This window comes from Phodopus roborovskii, unplaced genomic scaffold, assembly GCF_943737965.1.
Source record: "Phodopus roborovskii unplaced genomic scaffold, PHOROB, whole genome shotgun sequence".
Classification (NCBI taxonomy): Eukaryota; Metazoa; Chordata; class Mammalia; order Rodentia; family Cricetidae; genus Phodopus; species Phodopus roborovskii.
In genome coordinates, this window is record NW_026126469.1 from 29,505,173 (window position 1) to 29,523,310 (window position 18,138).

At 42.8% G+C, this 18,138-nt stretch overlaps 1 protein-coding gene across 8 annotated transcripts in view; it reads right to left on the bottom strand.

Moving 5' to 3' along the window:
• Phldb2 (pleckstrin homology like domain family B member 2) overlaps positions 1 to 18,138 on the bottom strand; it is a 95,527-nt gene that overhangs the window by 29,261 nt on the left and 48,128 nt on the right. For 6 of the 8 annotated variants that reach the window (XM_051191558.1, XM_051191557.1, XM_051191555.1 and 3 more), the window contains exon 6: positions 5,574 to 5,702. The exons of the other annotated variants lie outside the window; for them this stretch is intronic. In XM_051191558.1, coding sequence (XP_051047515.1) covers positions 5,574 to 5,702 — 129 coding nt within the window. The remainder of the gene's footprint in view (positions 1 to 5,573; positions 5,703 to 18,138) is intronic. 8 annotated transcript variants of the gene reach the window in all.

The window sequence follows — 18,138 nt, forward strand, 5'->3', positions numbered from 1 at the left end:
CCTCATTCCAATACAGATACCCGGTTACACACCGTGTGGGGCTAGAACAAGGTAAGGTGGTAGAGGTAGTAAGCCCAGCCGTGGTTGTTCCAGGGAAGGGTGGGGGTATGGTGCAGAGGGCACTTTTCACCAACAGTGGTTGTTTTTCCTGTGTAGGCAAATATTTTTCCTGTAAAGCCACTAGATGGATTTGAATGGACAGAGAAGTATAAAAATATTTCCAGAAACAATTAAACGTTATTTGTAGACCAGTCTCTTAAGAACATTATTGTTTCCCCTAGTTTTCATATGAATTAGAAAATAAAATAATAACAATAAAATAGCCCACACGTTAGTCCATAAGTAGATGAGAGGTCTCTAAAAGGGATAAACACACCAAATGTGGCAACACAATCCACTGGAGCACAAGGAGAAAACAGTAAACGTTTTTATGTTTAGTGTTTATTTTCCTTTTCAATTTTGTTTCCTCTTATCTCTTCTCTCTTTGTTTTCTTTCCTTGCCTTGCCTTGCCTCTCCCTCTCTCTGGACAGGGTCCCTCCAGTTCTCCTGTAGCTCACCAGCCTCCCGCAACTTCCTGAGCACTAGGATTACAGGCATATGCTATCATACTCAGCCGGGTTTCTTAACAATTGTTTTCTACTATACACACAAGAAGAAACGTATATATGTGTAAGTTAAAATATATAAATATTAAGCAGCTATGCAATAAATGTATTTTATGTACTATTATGTCATTGACTATATAATATAGAGAAGGGTTGCATGCTCCAGAAATTTGACTGAAAGGAGCCATCAGCAGCACCCGAATTTGAACTCTGTTGAGAATGCAGTAGTTTGGAAAGGAACTTTAATAATGAAACCTAAGCCTGTATGAGGGAAGGCATGTGGGAAGCCTCTGATCTCAGTTTTGCTGGGAGCACACAATTCCCTAAAATCTCATTTGGAGGGCTGGCGAGATGGCTCAGCAGTTAAGAGCATACATTGCTCCAGAGATCCTGAGTGTGGCTCCCAGCGCACCATGCTGGACAGCTTATGACTGCCTATAATGCCAGTTTCAGAGAGATCTAACACCCTCTTTTGGCATCTGAGTGTACCTGTACTCACATGCACGTATCTACACAGAGACATGGATAAACACACATATAATTTTTAAAAAATACATCTTTTTTAAGAGGCATTGGGAGAACAAGATGTTTTCCACCGACTCTTTATGGATCCATTACACTTGTGCACAAATCTCTTTCTTCATTGGAAAGAATGGAACCAAAGCTCTCATCAGGAAAGAGCAAGACTTTGCTGCTCCTGGTATATGTCAACATGACACAATTAGTCAGGACAGAGGAAGAACCTCAACTAAGAAAAATGCCTCCCTAAGTCTGAGCACTAGGCAGGCCTGTAGGATATCTTCTTAATTACTGATTGAGAGGGGAGGGAACACCCCTGGGTTCTCTAAGAAGGCAGGCTGAGCAAGCCATGAGGAGCAGGCCAGCAAGCAGCACTCCTCATGTGCATCAGCTCCTGGCTCCAGACTCCTGCCTTGTTTGAGTCCTTGCCTTGGCTTCCCTCAGTGGACTGTGACTTGTGACATGTACATCAAATAAAGCCTTCCCTCCCCAAGTTGCTTTGGTCATGGTGTTTGATCATAGCAACGGTAACCCTAACTAAGACAGAGATTCAAAAAGTTAGGCACCATTACTCCATGGATAATCTTGAAGGAAGATGATGAGAAGGAATATGCGTTCTTCTGCCTCCAAATGTTCTTAAAAAACATTTTTTGTGCTGGGGCTGGGACACACTGTATAAATTATTTTTGAGTCAATTAAAAAAAACTACTTCTTTACTTTTGGATCCACTAACAGAATTACAAATGTGGTCTGTGTAGCATATTTTTAAAATTATAACAAAAAATATTTGGTCAAATGAAGAAAATACTTAGGCAGTGTGGTTAACAGAGCTGCAGAGCTCTGGGGCGTTCCTTGCTGCTGTCGTTCAATTGATCATTAAAGAGAGTTTAAAGTAATGATTTGATAAGTCGTATATCACTATCTAACTCCTCCTCCTTCTGGGTTTTGTTTGCTGATAAAGTATGATTTTTTTATTCAAGTGGAATCTTTCTATCTCTGCAATAAATTATATTCTAGAGATGAATCATAGAAAGGCTGTTGGTTGCCATGAAATTACAGACAACACCATACCAACAAGGTTATTATGCTGATGCACACTGGATTTAAGAAGCATAGAGTAGGAAAAACACAATTTGAAAAACATTCAAAGTTGGATGTGGTAGTGCATGTCTACAATCCCAGCACTCAGGATGTTGAGGCAGAAAGATCTTGAGTTGTGAGACTCTTTCTCGGGCAGGAGGTGTGTGAGTGTGTGTGTGTGTGTGCGCGCGTGCGTGCGCGCGTGCGTGCGTGCATGCATGCGCACGTGTATGTCTGTTGGGTATTGGGGAAGAATGATACCAAATGTGTCTGGGCCAAATTTTAAGAAGTCAATTATGAATACATTTTAAGAGGATTTGAATACATAGACACACTCATTGGTTTTCCAAGGGTATCTCGATGTCTAGGCTTTGATTAACATTTTCAGCTTATTAAAATTGTTTAATTATAGGAATTAAGGGAGAATTCCAATGTTATCTTGAACAAAATGTCTGAAGTCTTGAAATAATGTACTAGATTACATATTTATTCATACAAGCACATATAATTAGGTTTTCAAGCTAGTCTAATTAAGCTCAATTTGGGGTTAAAGGTAATTAAGAGGAAAAATGTAAAGTCCCCTCGATGGCTTCTGAATCATTTTTAAAATGTGCATATGGCTCATAGTATACACCATACTAGCCAGCTGCTTACTCCACATGTGGTTACTATACAGCACGTGTCGTTTTAGCCCTGAAAGACAGCAACAGTCACCCATTAATTTGTAGTGAATATTTCAACTACTCAATGAAAATAATAGCGCACTTGGGGTAGAAAAGCTGAAAACTCATCCATGGGTTCTATGAGTATAACCATCTCCGCGGGCTACTTAGTGCATAGAAACACTGAAAGGAAAACTGTGTGTGTGTGTGGAGGGGGGGGGGTTAAAGCCTTTAAAAAGTTTAGATAATGAGAATTTGGGAATGGAGTTTGAGACAGGAGAATGGACTCAGGAAGCTCTCAGTCAAGTACATGCATAGCTGAATGAAAAAGGGAACAAAACTTTCACTCATTGAAAGGACAGCACTTGACACATCATCTCATCCTTTTACTGGCTGGCAGGTGTAAGGGCAGCAGGAGACACACAACAGCTGCACCAAGAAAAGAAAAATTTGGTGCCATTCCTTTTTTTTTTTTTTTTTTTTTTTTTTTTTTTGGAGAGTTTTTAAGGAAGACATTTACAAGCAGATCTTTAGTTTTCATTGTCCAACAGAGGAATAGAATGAGAAGAACAGGTGTGGTATGGCTGGGTGTGGTTGCAGAAATAATCTCAGGATGGGTTACGGCCAACTCTGGAGGTAAACTGAGATGGGACACAGCGTGTGTAAACTTCTCCCCACATCATGCGGTGGAGTCAAACAGTCCTGATGCCTGTGCGATATGGGAAGAGACAAGTGTGTCGACTTCCCGTCTTACACAGAAAGACAGTGAGGACAACAGGAGCTGTATAACTTTTCTTAGACTGTGGAAAACCAATTAGAGCCAATGATGGAAAAGGGGACTTCCAGTTATAGGTGTTGTTGCATAGAATTTGTAAAACCAAAAAACCAAGATCAACAATCTAGACCGTTGGTTCTTCATTTTCCAAATGCTGCCACCCTTTAATACAGTTCCTCATATTGTGGTGACCCCCTCCCAGCCATAAAATTATTTCATTGCTACTTCATAACTGTAATTTTGCTACTTTTATGAATCGTAATGTAAATATCTGACATGCAGGATATCTGATGTGTGACCCCTAAAAGGATCACAACCACCATGTTGAGAAGCCCCTGATCTAGAGGGACAGTAACTATAAACAACTTTAGAATGCCACCCCAGCTAGGTTTCTGCCTCATCCACTATCCGACAAATAAAAGGAACCCTTAATCTCAGCTTTCTCCTTGGTGCTGATAGCTGCCCAGGACTGGCAAGTCTCTCCGGACTAAATGGCAGCCAGGGGCCACATGTCATCGTCTACATGTTTGTTCTGATTGGATGCAGTGATTTGTCAGTAAGGTGTCACGAGTGCACAAGACATTTCAGCTGGGGTTTTCAAGACAGCACACAGCTTAAGTATTTAATTATCCTCTTATTCCTTTTTATTCCCTGCAGCCTGCCATCTAGTGGAACATGCTGCCAGAAAATAGACTATTGGTTCTAGTGTTATGCCTCGGGGAAGCTTTTTGCAGGCTGAAGAGAAAGAAATGTGCTGTAACAACACAGGGGATGCTAATAGGGAATGAACTTCCTGTGGAGGGAGAAACTTCTACTGGTTAGGTCAAGAAACTGGTGAGGAGCTAAACAGACATACAGCCTCCACAGCAGAATTATGAGGTCTCTTACTATGAGGGGAGCAGATGCTACCACAAGTTAAGGCAAGGGCTTATGATCAGATTTTTTTTCTTCTGTTTGGAGAGGATGAGGAAGGAGTCTTTTTTGTTCATATATTTTTTTACGTGATGGAACGAACCACTGTTTATATCATTCTCGTCCTTCCCTTGAGTTATAATTCCTAGAGCATATTTAGATTTATGAGTGATCATAGAGAATCAGCTACCTCAAGTGGAATCATAAATTGTTACTCACTTAGGACTAATTAATATTCCTGTGATTCCTTGAGAGGCACAAGACTGATCATGCCTACTTCCCAGGGATCACTGTTGATTTGGACTGCTGGTTCAGAGATGACCCAGTTGTCAAATGCTCGGAAATGATATGTGGCTGAGCCAGCACTTGTGAAGTTATCCACTTATGAAGTCTCTTTCCAAAAAAGAAACCAGCAGGTACCATTAAACTCTACCAACATGAGGAATGGGAGAGTGAGCTGGTAACAACTTTCAGCTAGCAGGACCCTTTTAAAATTTAAGACGCCTATGTGAGATGTCAAAGGTATCTGTAATACTCTGCATCTTTGATCTTGATGTTTAATTGTTGTCATCATGCTAATAAACTCAATGTCTCTAAATCCCAGGAAGAAAAATGTAAAGGCTGGGTGCAAATAGCATAGGTTAATTTTTAAATAAGAGCTTAAAATCAAGCTAAGAAGAAAGACATTTAAGGACAAACAGTACATACGATCCAGTAGAGGAAGATGCTAGTTGATTTAAATGCTACAATCTTGGTGACAATTACATGTCTGGAACAATTTCTCCTTAGTTATCAAGAAAGTCTCCAAAAACATTTTTGCATTATAAACAAGAGACAGAAGTCTAATAAGGACTATTTTGGCTGGTTGACATTGAACCATACACACTGTTAGCATGCATTTTTAAAGATTTCAGAACTAGAATTTGGGCAAATGTGAAGTGGTAAGTCACAGATAAGCGCAACTTAACAGCAAAGAAAAAACAAACCAAACAAGCAATGCATTCCTGCTTGCTACTGACCCTCTTGAGTTGTTGCTGTAACTGCTCCCTCATGGACTCAGGACAATTGTCCAGCTGGGTCTTCTGCTCGGAGTAAAGCTCCTGAAGCCTCTCTAGCTTTTCCCTCTCAGCATCAAGCTTTACCTTCTCCTGAAGTTCAGAATCAGAAAATAGAAGAACAGAACATTAACCTTCACACCCCAGGCAGGTGCTAGTGAACATTCCCCGGTGGTGGTAACAAACAGGCACAAGCATACACTAGGAATGAACAAACAAAGCTTGTTAGTGGTTAGGGCAAAGACATAAAAGCAGAATGGAAGACCCTGCCTCCTTTAGTCAGTCTCCTTCAGCTGGTATTGACAATCACCTGCCAACGTCCCTTCCCTCCTTCCTTCCACCACATCCAGGGGGCCAATGGGAATGGCAAGTGCTGGCCACTGGTCCACAAGGAACAAAAGAGGTGTTAACTGTACCATACGCTATCCCAGCCAAGAGTCCTTTGTCAGAAAGCTGGATAAAAGAGCGGCAGTTTATTTACCTCGAAGAACTGTCATGATCCAAACCGCTAGAGTATTTGCTAGACTATTCAGGATTTACTGCAGCCTGTTCTTGGGTCAGAAGTGGCTGTAGGCACACTCCTGGCAGCCTTTTCATCTGAAATGGTTCTAGCAACACAGAAAGCTCTGAGATAAACCAAGAACATCCAGAGAAAAGATATAGCACAGACAGCAAGAGAGAGGAGAAACGATTGCCAGACTGATTCAAGCAGCAAAGAAGGGAAATCAAGCAGAACGGACACAAGGCAGACCCTGAGCCTGCAGACAGTTTCCTGACAATGCCACCCCATTGAAAGAAAGAAACGGTGAAGAGATAGACTATGAAATGAAGGAGAGATACCAAGAGCCAGCAAAGAAAAGAGGGAAGAAACTGTTAATCCCTCCGTCTAAGACATGCCCAAGTGACTTCGTGATATTATTGGTATATACTATGTGCAGTGGTGGTGTGGCCCCATAGGGCCCCTCTTGAATTAAACAGTATTTTAAGGAAACTTATGCAAGGTACTCTCATAGAGTACTCTCATGCAATTCTAAATGACCTATGCCTCTTCTATAACAAAAGATCCCTTCAAAAGATGAGGATTTCAAATATAACTGAAACATCGTCCTTTCTGTAATTTTTTTTTTTATAAGAATGGCCACGATTCCCTGCATAAATGCATATCTAGATTCTTGAAAAAGATGTTATAGTTCAAAAGCTGTGATATTAACATCCATCTAGGTTCAGGCAGGGCAAGTCTCCATTTTTTGGGGGGGTGATTTTAAATTTTCAAAGGTCTTTTATGAATCTGTTTTATTTTCCTCCAAATAATTGAACCAGGAAGTCACAAACTCTTAAATCCAACCCCATTTATCAATCTAGGATAATTCCACAACTACATTAACAAACTATAAGCCCATCCCTCCAAGCTTCAGCAAGCAGTCCACCTGCTCTCAGCGTGGCTAGAAGAAAGCCAGGGTTACAGCCAACAGAGAAGCTCTGCACAAAGATCACGATACTACAGTCCCTGCTAGGTGCACTCATTAGTTGCAGAATCAGTATCTGTCCCTTAATGTAAACAGCAATGCATAACACTTGCTGATTTCTGTCTAAGAAAATGTTATTTATTTCCAGTGGATCAAAGACAGTTTGATTTAAACAGAAGAAGAAACGTATCCAAAAAGAGTTCCATTTCTAAATACTGTGTCATCAGACTTGGCAACAACTCTAGGTCTAGATAGATAGTCAACAAAATAAACAAACAAACAAAAAGACTACACACCCTATGATTAAATATCAAAGGGTCAAAGACCTGCAATGTAAAGTTATTCCGGTCGGATAGAGTAATGTGATATTAGGATATTGGGTAATAAGCAGAAAACCACTGGTCTCCAACTCACATCTCAAATCCAAAGACACTACCAAATCCTTGCTCTATGTGATCAGCAATTCAAATTGTTAATAGTAAACACAAATAAATAACTTGTGAAGGAAAAGAAAAGTACCTCACGTTTACATAATGCCTTCTGTCTGAGATGCTGGAAGCCTTTCACAATTCCATACAAGGGTGCAGTTAAAAGAATTATGCAAGCAGGCACCATTAGAGCCTTCTGCAGCTTCGATGTGTGTTACCAGGAATGCTCTGACCACTGCATTGGTCCCAGAGCAAAATCTTAGTGGGACCAAAGCCAGGGCAAAGGAAGCAAGAGAGGGGAAGGATGCAGGGAGGATTAGTGGCAGGTGGGCTCACACTGACCACAGGGGTGACATCACTCCCCGGGAGCCCTGGGTAGAACAACTTTGAGCCAGAAAGAAATTAATATTCCTCTGTTCTATTGATAGTGCAGGAAGTCTTCAACTGAAGGACTTAGTAGCTAACACTTCACCTTCCACAGGGAAGGGAAAAACAAGTATTCCAGAGTTCAGGGATTCTTGCTTTTCCCATGTAAATTATTAAAATGGTGCATTATTCCCTTCCCTAGGCTCATGCGAATAAACACCCTATTCTAAAGACATAGTGGTATTTTCCAAACACCAAAGTAGAAATGAATATAATGTTTTTTTTTTAATATTTATTTTTCTTTTAAGATTTATTTCCACTTTAAAGAAATAAATGACTTAAAATGTAGCAAACTTTGCTTTGTTAAAAAAAAAAAAAAAAAAAAGCTTATATAAAGACAGGGAATTCCCCAGCAAAAGACCCAGTTTACAAGGAGACACTCATAAATCCAAGAGCAGAACGATGTGACCTCAGAGGTTGGCTGCTCCTTTAGGGACCATTCTCTGTTCTGGGTTGGCCTTGTTTTCTGGTGACGCTTGGGCAAAATTCAGCCGTGTCAATGCCCACAGCCTGCCTGTTTTGAACATTTTAAGGAAGCTCTTCCTAAACTTTCCTACTCATATAGAGTTAATGGTAAGTTATTCACAGGTAAACTGATGCAGAAATCATTGTATAAATGTTGGCTTGTGCAGTTGTCCCTCAGTAACTGCAACAGATTTCTTCTGGGACTACCAAGGTTAACAAAGTCAGTGCATGCTCAAGCCTTTTATGAAATGGTATAGCATTTGTATGTAACCCTCCTGCATAGCTTAAATCACCTCTAGGTTATTATATTTAATACGATGCAAGTGATGCACAGTTGTTATACGGAATTGCGCAAGCAATAATGACTGGGAGGTCTACATGTGTTTAATACAGATGTTGGTGGTTGTTAATATCACTGACTCTTGGGATTAGCTGAATCTGTGGGTGTGGAATGCAAGGATGCAGACAGCTGGCTATATTTGTTGTTATAGAGGATTTGTTCATTCACTCCATTAAGACCAAGAGAGAACTGGAGATAGACAAAAGAAGGGTCAGTCATTCTCCTTTCTCTGCAAAATGCATTTAGTCCTTTTCACTGCCCTGATTGCTCATTAGAATAGCACAGCAAGGATTTACAGATCCTATTTCCAAACCTTGACTCAGTCACAAATACAGAGATATAAGACAGACTAAGAAACCTTTCAAAAAAAAAAAAAAAAAAAAAAAGAAGATCCCTCTCTCCTTTCTTCCATGTTGCCAGATTGGGAACCCCTAACTTAGCCATCTGGGACTAGGAGAGGCAATTACAATTTCATATTTCTAATGACACAAGCCAGTAACTTAAATCAATCAAATAGTGTTCCTATGGGCTAGGGGCTAGGGAAATGACTCAAGTTTGAGGCCCTGAGTTTGAGTGTCCAGAGCCCATGTGAGGCTTATGTGACAGCATGTGTCGGGAATGCCAACAGTTCTCCAGTGAGAAGCGAGTGGAAAGAGGAGTGAGCATCTGGTAGCTGATGGGTTAGCTGGCCTGGTGTGTGCTGAAGCCAACAAAGATTTTGTCTCAACCAAGAAGGACCAAAGAAGGTAGCCTTCTGCCTCACAGGAATGTCATGGCACAAGTGTACCCACGCTCTCATGGAACACACGCTCCAAGAAAACACCTTCCTAAAGTCATCTACCCTGCTGTCCTAACTTCAGAGTGTATAAAGTCTCTCTTAGGAGTAAATTCCTAAAGAATGAATCCTATTGCCCAATAACATCCAGAAAGGAGGACAGAGTTCAAGTTCAGGTACCAATGAGTATTTTTGAATCACACAAATGACCAGGAGTGTGCTTAAGTTTACTCTAAACAATTTGCATTTATATGTAAGAGTGGCCGATATTCAGTAAACAACAACAACAAAAAACCTCAAGAGCCACATAGAAGTATTTATCTTGCTAGATCTTTTGGTTAGAAGACTGACATGAATTTTCTTTCTTCTAGGCTGTATTCTTGAAGGTCAAAGCTGAAATGTAACTTGCTGACTTTCTGTGAATTCTAACAGCATACCAAAAATACCCTAAGTACAATAATGATCACTGCACCACATATAAGCCTCCACTGCACTCTCCATAAGCAAGTGGTTCAAGGTCACCCTGAAAATATGCCAGACAAAATAAAGGGTATCCTGATAAATCTGATTGCAAATGAATAACTCATATTTTAGTGTAAGCATGATCCAAGTATTGCCTAGGGTATAGATTTAAAGACTTGTTCTCGGTTTACCTGAAATTCAAGCATAACTGATTTTTCTGTACTTATATTTGTTAGTTCTCCCATTTCTACTAGCTTTAAAGAATGATATCACATGTACATGCACTTGGATACTCACAGAAGCCAAAAGAAGGCATAACATCCCCTGGCACAATATCCCCTGGTATTGGCTGTTGTGAGCTGTTCTATGTGGGTGCTGAGACCTGGAGTCCAGCCCTTTGCAAAAACAGCAAGTGCTCTTGACTGAGGCATCTCTGTAGCCCTTACTGATAGTGCTATTGCATTTCCAGGCTTGTGAGGTTTCCCCAGTATCTATCAATGGTTTATCATTGAATTTCTCTGTAGTGGGCTATCACAATATTATGGACTGAATCCTCTAAAAAAAAAAAAAAAAGGGAAAAATGGTATCAAGAAGTAAAGTCTACTCTTGTAATTTTCAAATGCTTTAGCTCAGACCACAGCACAAACACACAGTAGGCATTCAGGACTGGCTCAGGTTTGGAGCTGATGCAGCAAGGTGTTAAATCTAAGATGTAAGCCATGAGTGCTGAGGGGAGGGCCTTTCATAGCTTTCCCCAAACCCCCTGAGCAACTTTCCTCCTAGTTCCTAAAAACCTGTGCTTGCTTGGGAGCTGAGAGCATCTTGTTGAACTCACAGATTAGCCAACAGATAAGCTAATGTTTCAAACAATCACTTACTTGACATTTATCTACAAAAAAGGAATATTCTATATATAAAAACAGGTAAATCTGAACAGTGGGTTTCCGTAAGCAAGAAACACTAGGAAAAAAAAAAATCCTGTCTAGAATCCAGTGGGTTTAATCCTCAAATCCCATGATCTGGTTCCACTTCCTTTTGCCAGGGAGCTGACTTTGAAATGTAAGAAAGAGGCCCTGGGAGGGCCAGTTCCTCCTAACCCTAACTGTGACCCTGGCAAGTGTGCTATGCTCCTGGTATTAACACCTGAGAGGAATGTGAGCCAGGCTGCTGGCCATCCCTCTCTCCCCCCATCCTCCCCAGGAAGGGCAGGGAGGAAGCAACAGCTACACTGGCAAGACAATACTGAGAAATAAAAAGTATCCACTTCATATGCAGTAACATTTGCTTATTGTTGAAAAGCTAAGACATCAAAGACTTTCAGGTTTTATCTGGGAGCATGTCATGGCAACAGTGTCCTACACTTGGGCTTGGCTGGCAGTTCAGTGTGTGCAGATGAGGGTGGACACTGAGCAACAATGTGGATACAAATATATGCAGAAAAGAAAAAAAAGATTCGCCTTCAAAAGGAAGGATGGCTTGAGTTTTATGATTACCATCCGGGCAATGGAAAGACTTAAGGGAAAGTAAGAAGTGAGGGCTTTCCTTTAAATTTCATGTTTGATTTTCAGCCCAAGTGACTATTTTACTTCTTATATGCTAAGATACACAGATGACACACAGAAACACAGATAACCTCCAAAGAGAGGAAGTGGAGAAGCTATTTTTAATATAGTCAAAAATAGACAAAGATAGAGAAAAAACAGATAACAGATGCGCATGTCCACACTTTCTCCCAAATCAAGGTTTGCTCTTGAAGTAGGAAAGGAATAAGAGGGGAAGAAGGAGAATTCTCAACCTTTCCAAACCAGCCTGGGTGTATAGGAGGCTGGGTGTATAGGAGGCTGGGTGTATGGGAGGCTGGGTGTATGGGAGGCTGGGTATATAGGAGGCTGGGTGTATAGGAGGCTGGGTGTATAGGAGGCTGGGTGTATGGGAGGCTGGGTGTATGGGAGGCTGGGTGTATAGGAGGCTGGGTGTATAGGAGGCTGGGTGTATGGGAGGCTGGGTGTATGGGAGGCTGGGTGTATAGGAGGCTGGGTGTATGGGAGGCTGGGTGTATGGGAGGCTGGGTGTATGGGAGGCTGGGTGTATGGGAGGCTGGGTGTATGGGAGGCTGGGTGTATGGGAGGCTGGGTGTATGGGAGGCTGGGTGTATGGGAGGCTGGGTGTATGGGAGGCTGGGTGTATGGGAGGCTGGGTGTATGGGAGGCTGGGTGTATGGGAGGCTGGGTGTATGGGAGGCTGGGTGTATGGGAGGCTGGGTGTATGGGAGGCTGGGTGTATGGGAGGCTGGGTGTATGGGAGGCTGGGTGTATGGGAGGCTGGGTGTATAGGAGGCTGGGTGTATAGGAGGCTGGGTGTATAGGAGGCTGGGTGTATGGGAGGCTGGGTGTATGGGAGGCTGGGTGTATGGGAGGCTGGGTGTATAGGAGGCTGGGTGTATGGGAGGCTGGGTGTATGGGAGGCTGGGTGTATGGGAGGCTGGGTGTATGGGAGGCTGGGTGTATAGGAGGCTGGGTGTATGGGAGGCTGGGTGTATGGGAGGCTGGGTGTATGGGAGGCTGGGTGTATAGGAGGCTGGGTGTATGGGAGGCTGGGTGTATGGGAGGCTGGGTGTATAGGAGGCTGGGTGTATGGGAGGCTGGGTGTATAGGAGGCTGGGTGTATGGGAGGCTGGGTGTATAGGAGGCTGGGTGTATGGGAGGCTGGGTGTATAGGAGGCTGGGTGTATGGGAGGCTGGGTGTATGGGAGGCTGGGTGTATGGGAGGCTGGGTGTATGGGAGGCTGGGTATATAGGAGCCTGGGTGTATGGGAGGCTGGGTGTATGGGAGGCTGGGTGTATAGGAGGCTGGGTGTATAGGAGGCTGGGTGTATAGGAGGCTGGGTGTATGGGAGGCTGGGTGTATAGGAGGCTGGGTGTATGGGAGGCTGGGTGTAAGGGACTTGTAGCCCCTTGTCGTCAAGGCAAACAGTCCCCTCTCCCTTCTTTGCTTAATGCTATGCAAAAGGGGGATGATGGTCTCTTTGCTTAGTGCCTTATTAAATAAACATCCCTTCTGATTCATGTTGAAATCAGGAACTCATGTTTGCTCAGGGTTTATCCATGTTTATAGAGGCTGTATGTGTGATATATTTACTAACCCGGAATAGCAACAGGCAGGGAGCCTTTATCTCAAGGATCACACAGAAACAAGCTGACCATGGTTCCCTAAAAGGAGTGAGGGCTAGACCAGGAACCAACAGAAAAATGTTCAGCAACTATACAATAGAATATTTTATCCATATTTTATCATGTATGTATAATTACATGTGTAGTTGACATTTTATGTAGTGACATATGAACATCATTTGTAACATGCACATTTTAAAATTTTAAATAAATAAAACAATAGTCCCCAAACCAGGTAAAATAAATAAAACAAAAGACATGTCTCAATCAAAATCTGAATTCTGTTATGATATTAAAAGCACTTTTTCTGTGCTTCTAGGCCTTCCTTGTCTGCAAGAAACTAGGGCAGGCACCGGGAGAGATGACTCTGTAGTGAAGAGCACCGGCTTCTGTTCCAGAGGACCCGGGTTCAATACTTGGTACCCACACAATGGCTCACGACCATCTACATAAAATTCCAGATCCAGGAGGATCTGATGCTCTCTTTGGACTCCTTGGAGACTGCAGACATGGTGCACAGATATACACTCAGGCAGAACATACATACACATGAAATAAAAATAAATAAAATTTAAAACAAGCTTGCCCACTGGGGATATCTTCGGCTTTGACTTTCCTCATTCCCCACTTTATGTCTGAGTGAAGGAACAGGTGTGTGGAAAGGGAAACATAATCCGAAAGGGCAAAGGCCATTTCCTCCTTCTGTCTTACACTCCGGCTTGACTGGCAGTGTGATTACAGGCCTCTGGCATGTGCACTTGGGCCACATATCCCAGCTGTCCTGACACTTGGCTGCGCACAGCTCTTTAGCAGGTGTCTGGCTCAGTTTCCTTTTGTCCTGCCCAGCCTGTACTGGCTGTTAGCAGGGGAGTCCAAGGACAATATTCCCAAAGCACACCGGGCAGTATTTTGGAAACTACTGCAAGCTGGATAAACAGTGGTGACAGTGCTTCCCCTGCCTCACTGGCTAGAGAGGGAAACAAATATCTAATAAACCCCCAAAATACAAACCAAGTATGATTATGAAAGGAATGAAAGAAAGATAGAGGGGTGAGCTCTCGACTAGAAAATGCTGGGAAACATTTTCTGGAAAACTAATTGCAAAACCCAGCCCCTGAAGAGAGAAACAAGGTGTAGACTGTGCCAAGGGAGTTCCAGGTGGGGAAGCAGTCGCTGAGAAGGGTCTGGAGGAGGTGGCGTGGAGGATGGAGCTCAGAACAAACAGTGAGAACTAGCCACGGCAAGAGTGCCATCAAGGGTGGGGAGGGTTTGCCAGTTCACAGGAAAGCTTAGGCGTGTGTGCCACTCCCCATGCTACAACTCTGACAGAATATAAGGGCAGATTATCGGATCTACTCTAAAAGGAAAAAGGGGGGTAGATAAATAGGTTTAAAAGTAGATTCAATGAGCTACCGTCTTATCCTCTTTTATATCCATCCAAGATATCACTACATATCCCAGTGTAATTTGAATCAGATTTAAAAGACTTCAATGATGTAACTTCTATTTTTTTTAAAAAAAGAATTAGCATGGCTGATATAAAGGGAGTGGACTGAAGATATGAAGGGAATTGACTGAAGATGTGAAGGAAATAGAGTAAAGATGTAAAGGGAATGGACCAAAGAGGCAAAGGCCAAACAGTGACGATTCTGATGAACTCGAAGAGAATGTTGTCAGGGGAGAAGAAGAGCCTCTGGTAATTAAAAGACACTGAGGTCATGGATTATGTCATGGTGAAGGTGTTGTTAAAATCAGCATCCAGGTTCCTCCTGGAGCCGGCAAATGAGTAGGGAGCCGAAAGTTCTCAGATTCAGAAAACTGGAGGATGTGTGTGGAGGAAAGAAAGCAGAGGTGACTCACAAGAAGTAGAGATCAAGAGTTGCATTGTGGGCATGTTCAGCTGAAAAGCCCCATGAAATATCTGTGCGGAGATGTAAGGTAGTCCACACATGTTCAGGAAAGAGTCGTGGGCAAGGAGCGTGCATGTGAATCACCAGCATAGCAGATTGTTTGAAGCCATGGCTTTATATGAAACACCAGGATAAAAGAACTGAGTTCAGATCATAGATGAATATCAGAGAGAAAAGAGAAAGGGAGCTGAGGAAATATCTCAGTTAATCAAGTACATGCCATGAAAACCGAAGGACCCCCAAACCCACATTAAAAGATTTCCATGTGTGATAACACACTGGGAACGTAGGGACGGTGATGTCTGGGGCTCACTGGTCAGCCTGCTTAGCTAAATTGATGACTTACAGGCCAGTGAGGGACCCTGCTTCAAAAATGTAAGGTGGAAAGTAGGATGATGGTTCATCAGGCGAGGGCACTTGCTGTTAAGCTGGATAACCTGATTTTGATCCCTATGTCCTCATGATGGAAGGCCAATAATTGTTCTCTCAGTTCCTATAATTGTTCTACCTCCAAACACATGCCACAAACAGAATCACTTTTAATGAACACAGCAAGTGGTGCCTGAAGAACAACACCTGAGGTTGACCTTTGGCCTCCACATGAGCCTATACACATGTGCACACACACACACACACACACACACACACACGCACACACGCACACACACACACACACGCACACACGCACACGCACGCACACCCACAAACATTGTGCAAGAGAAAGGACTCCAGAAGAGGATAAGCTACAGGGCAAAGTTGGAGAAGGCAGGAAAGCAAAAAAAAAAAAAAAAAAAAAAAACTGTCTACTGTATCGAATGCCACTCAGGAGCCTGACCACAAGAGTCTGAAAAGCAGAGTGGACTAGGAACTGTGAAGTCCTTGGGAGTCTCAAAGGGAGAAATCTGATGGAGCAGTGGAGACGAAGCCAACTGGGATGGGAAAGATGCTGAACTGGCAAATGAAGAAGAGACAAAGTGTCTGCCGGTAAAATTGTTTGAGAAGTGTAGGATGCCCAGAGAAGGTATCTATTTTAACTGATGATGCTCTAAGATAATAATAGTAGTATGTTAACAGGACAAGTGTGGTAAACTGGCAAGGTCTGTGCAGAAATGCTGAAGTCTTGAGAAGTAGGATGGGATGGCTGAACATAGTAGTCAGAAATTCCTGTGTCAGAAAATGCTAGAACAAGCTTATTTATGTTATAGGACAATTCTGTCAAGCAGTGGTAAGTCACTCTCTGTTTGGCTGTTCAGAATGTCTAGTGACACCATCTGGCCCAGCCTTTGTTTCCAATCCCCTGCCCCCACCCCCAGTCCTCTTTGGGAGCCCCTTACCCAAAGCCAGTTTCTGACATTTTCCCCAGCATGTGATGAAAGACAATAACTCCACCTGCCAAGGCCCATTAATCCCCTAACAGCTGCAGCATCCGGGCCACACCCTGACTCTCCTTCTTGAACAGCTTGTCAAGAGGGATGGAGGGATGGAGCTGGCTTCTGGGCTTGCTTCTGTCTGTGCTGTGGGATTTCCACCTCTACCTTAGGTCTTGAACACAGTGCAGCTTTCCCTGGGAAGTCAGACCCAGCAATGACCCATCTGATGCCAATAACAGAGAAAGACACGAGATGTGGAGACATTGCTATAGGGGAGCTATGCAAAGGTACACAGTTACACTTGAGGAAGTGGCAGTGTTCACAAGGAACCCAATGCTCTCTATTCATAGGCCCCCCATGAGATGTCCATCGTGGTACAAACTGCAATATGATTGCTAGAGCATAATTCAATTTAATTAGTACTTTTGAATAGTAAAATACTGACTATACCAAAACAAGACATCTGATATCACCAACAAAAGTTTCTGGATATCTCAATACAAAGTCTTTGAAAAGGAGAAGAGAAGCCATTAACTGAGACCACCCCTATTTCAGTGTGTGTGTGTGGGGGGGGCAGGGTGGCAATCACATGCCGTGGTGCACATGTGGGAGTCAGAGGACATCCTCTGTTAGTTGTTTTCTTTCACTTTGAGACAGAGTCTCTCTTGTTCTACAAATGTGTTGTATATTCCAGGTTAGCTGGCCTGAGAGCTTCTTGGGGATTCTCTTGTCTCTACTTCCCATCTTGCTAGAGGAATGCTGGGATTACAGACACATGCCTCCATATCTGGCTTTTCTCTTGAGTTCAGAAAACCCTAACTCAGGGTGTCAAGCGTGTACAGCCAGGGCTTTCACCTCCAGAGCCATCTGTCTCCTCGGACCCAGACATCAAGTGTATATCATTAACTCTTTGTCTTGACAGCAAGTTAGAGAAAAACGTGCCCACTACCTAAACAGGTTCTTTGGCATTTCAAAGGCTGGTTGCAGAAAGAATAGTTAAGTCTGAAATGAAAAGGCTATGCAGTTTGATTTTGACATTCAGAAAATGAAGTGGAATGTGTACATGAGCTTCCATTTCTCACAAAGTACTTCTGAGCTCAGCCTTCGGCAATGAGATCCAAGGCCTTTATTTACAGGTCTCAAACAAGAAGGGGGCCTTAAAAGGAAGTCACATTCAGTAGACATTCTTTCCACACATGAGCAGGAGAACTTACTCAGATTGAAACTCTTTTTCCTTGCTTAATAGAGAACAGCACAGCAAGGAAAGAATGTGTTAAATCTTGTTTGCTTCTTACTAACCCAATTTGGAATTTTATTTTAATTTTAGGCTTAGTCCAGCTGTTACGAAATCATAATGGAAGAAGAATGTATACTATTTCCAAGAGGGGGGAAATTCCTCACTAACAAACTAACACTTTTAATTCTAAGTTCTGCAGATTAGTCCCCACATTTTCCCTCGTGGCTGTCAGCTAACACATCAGTAAAACCTCAGCACACCGTCACCCATGGCCTGTAGATCACTTGCCAGTGTGTGGGGACTGGAAACAGCAAGACCTTTATTCAAGAAGCAGTGCACTTGCATTGGTGACAATGGCAAGGCTGGAAACTTGAGACGAATTTGAACAGAAAAGTAAACAGAAATGAGGCACGCTTGTTTGACTCTGCCCAAGCCAACCTGCAAGGACACCAGGGACAAACATGCTCAGTACACTAAAAA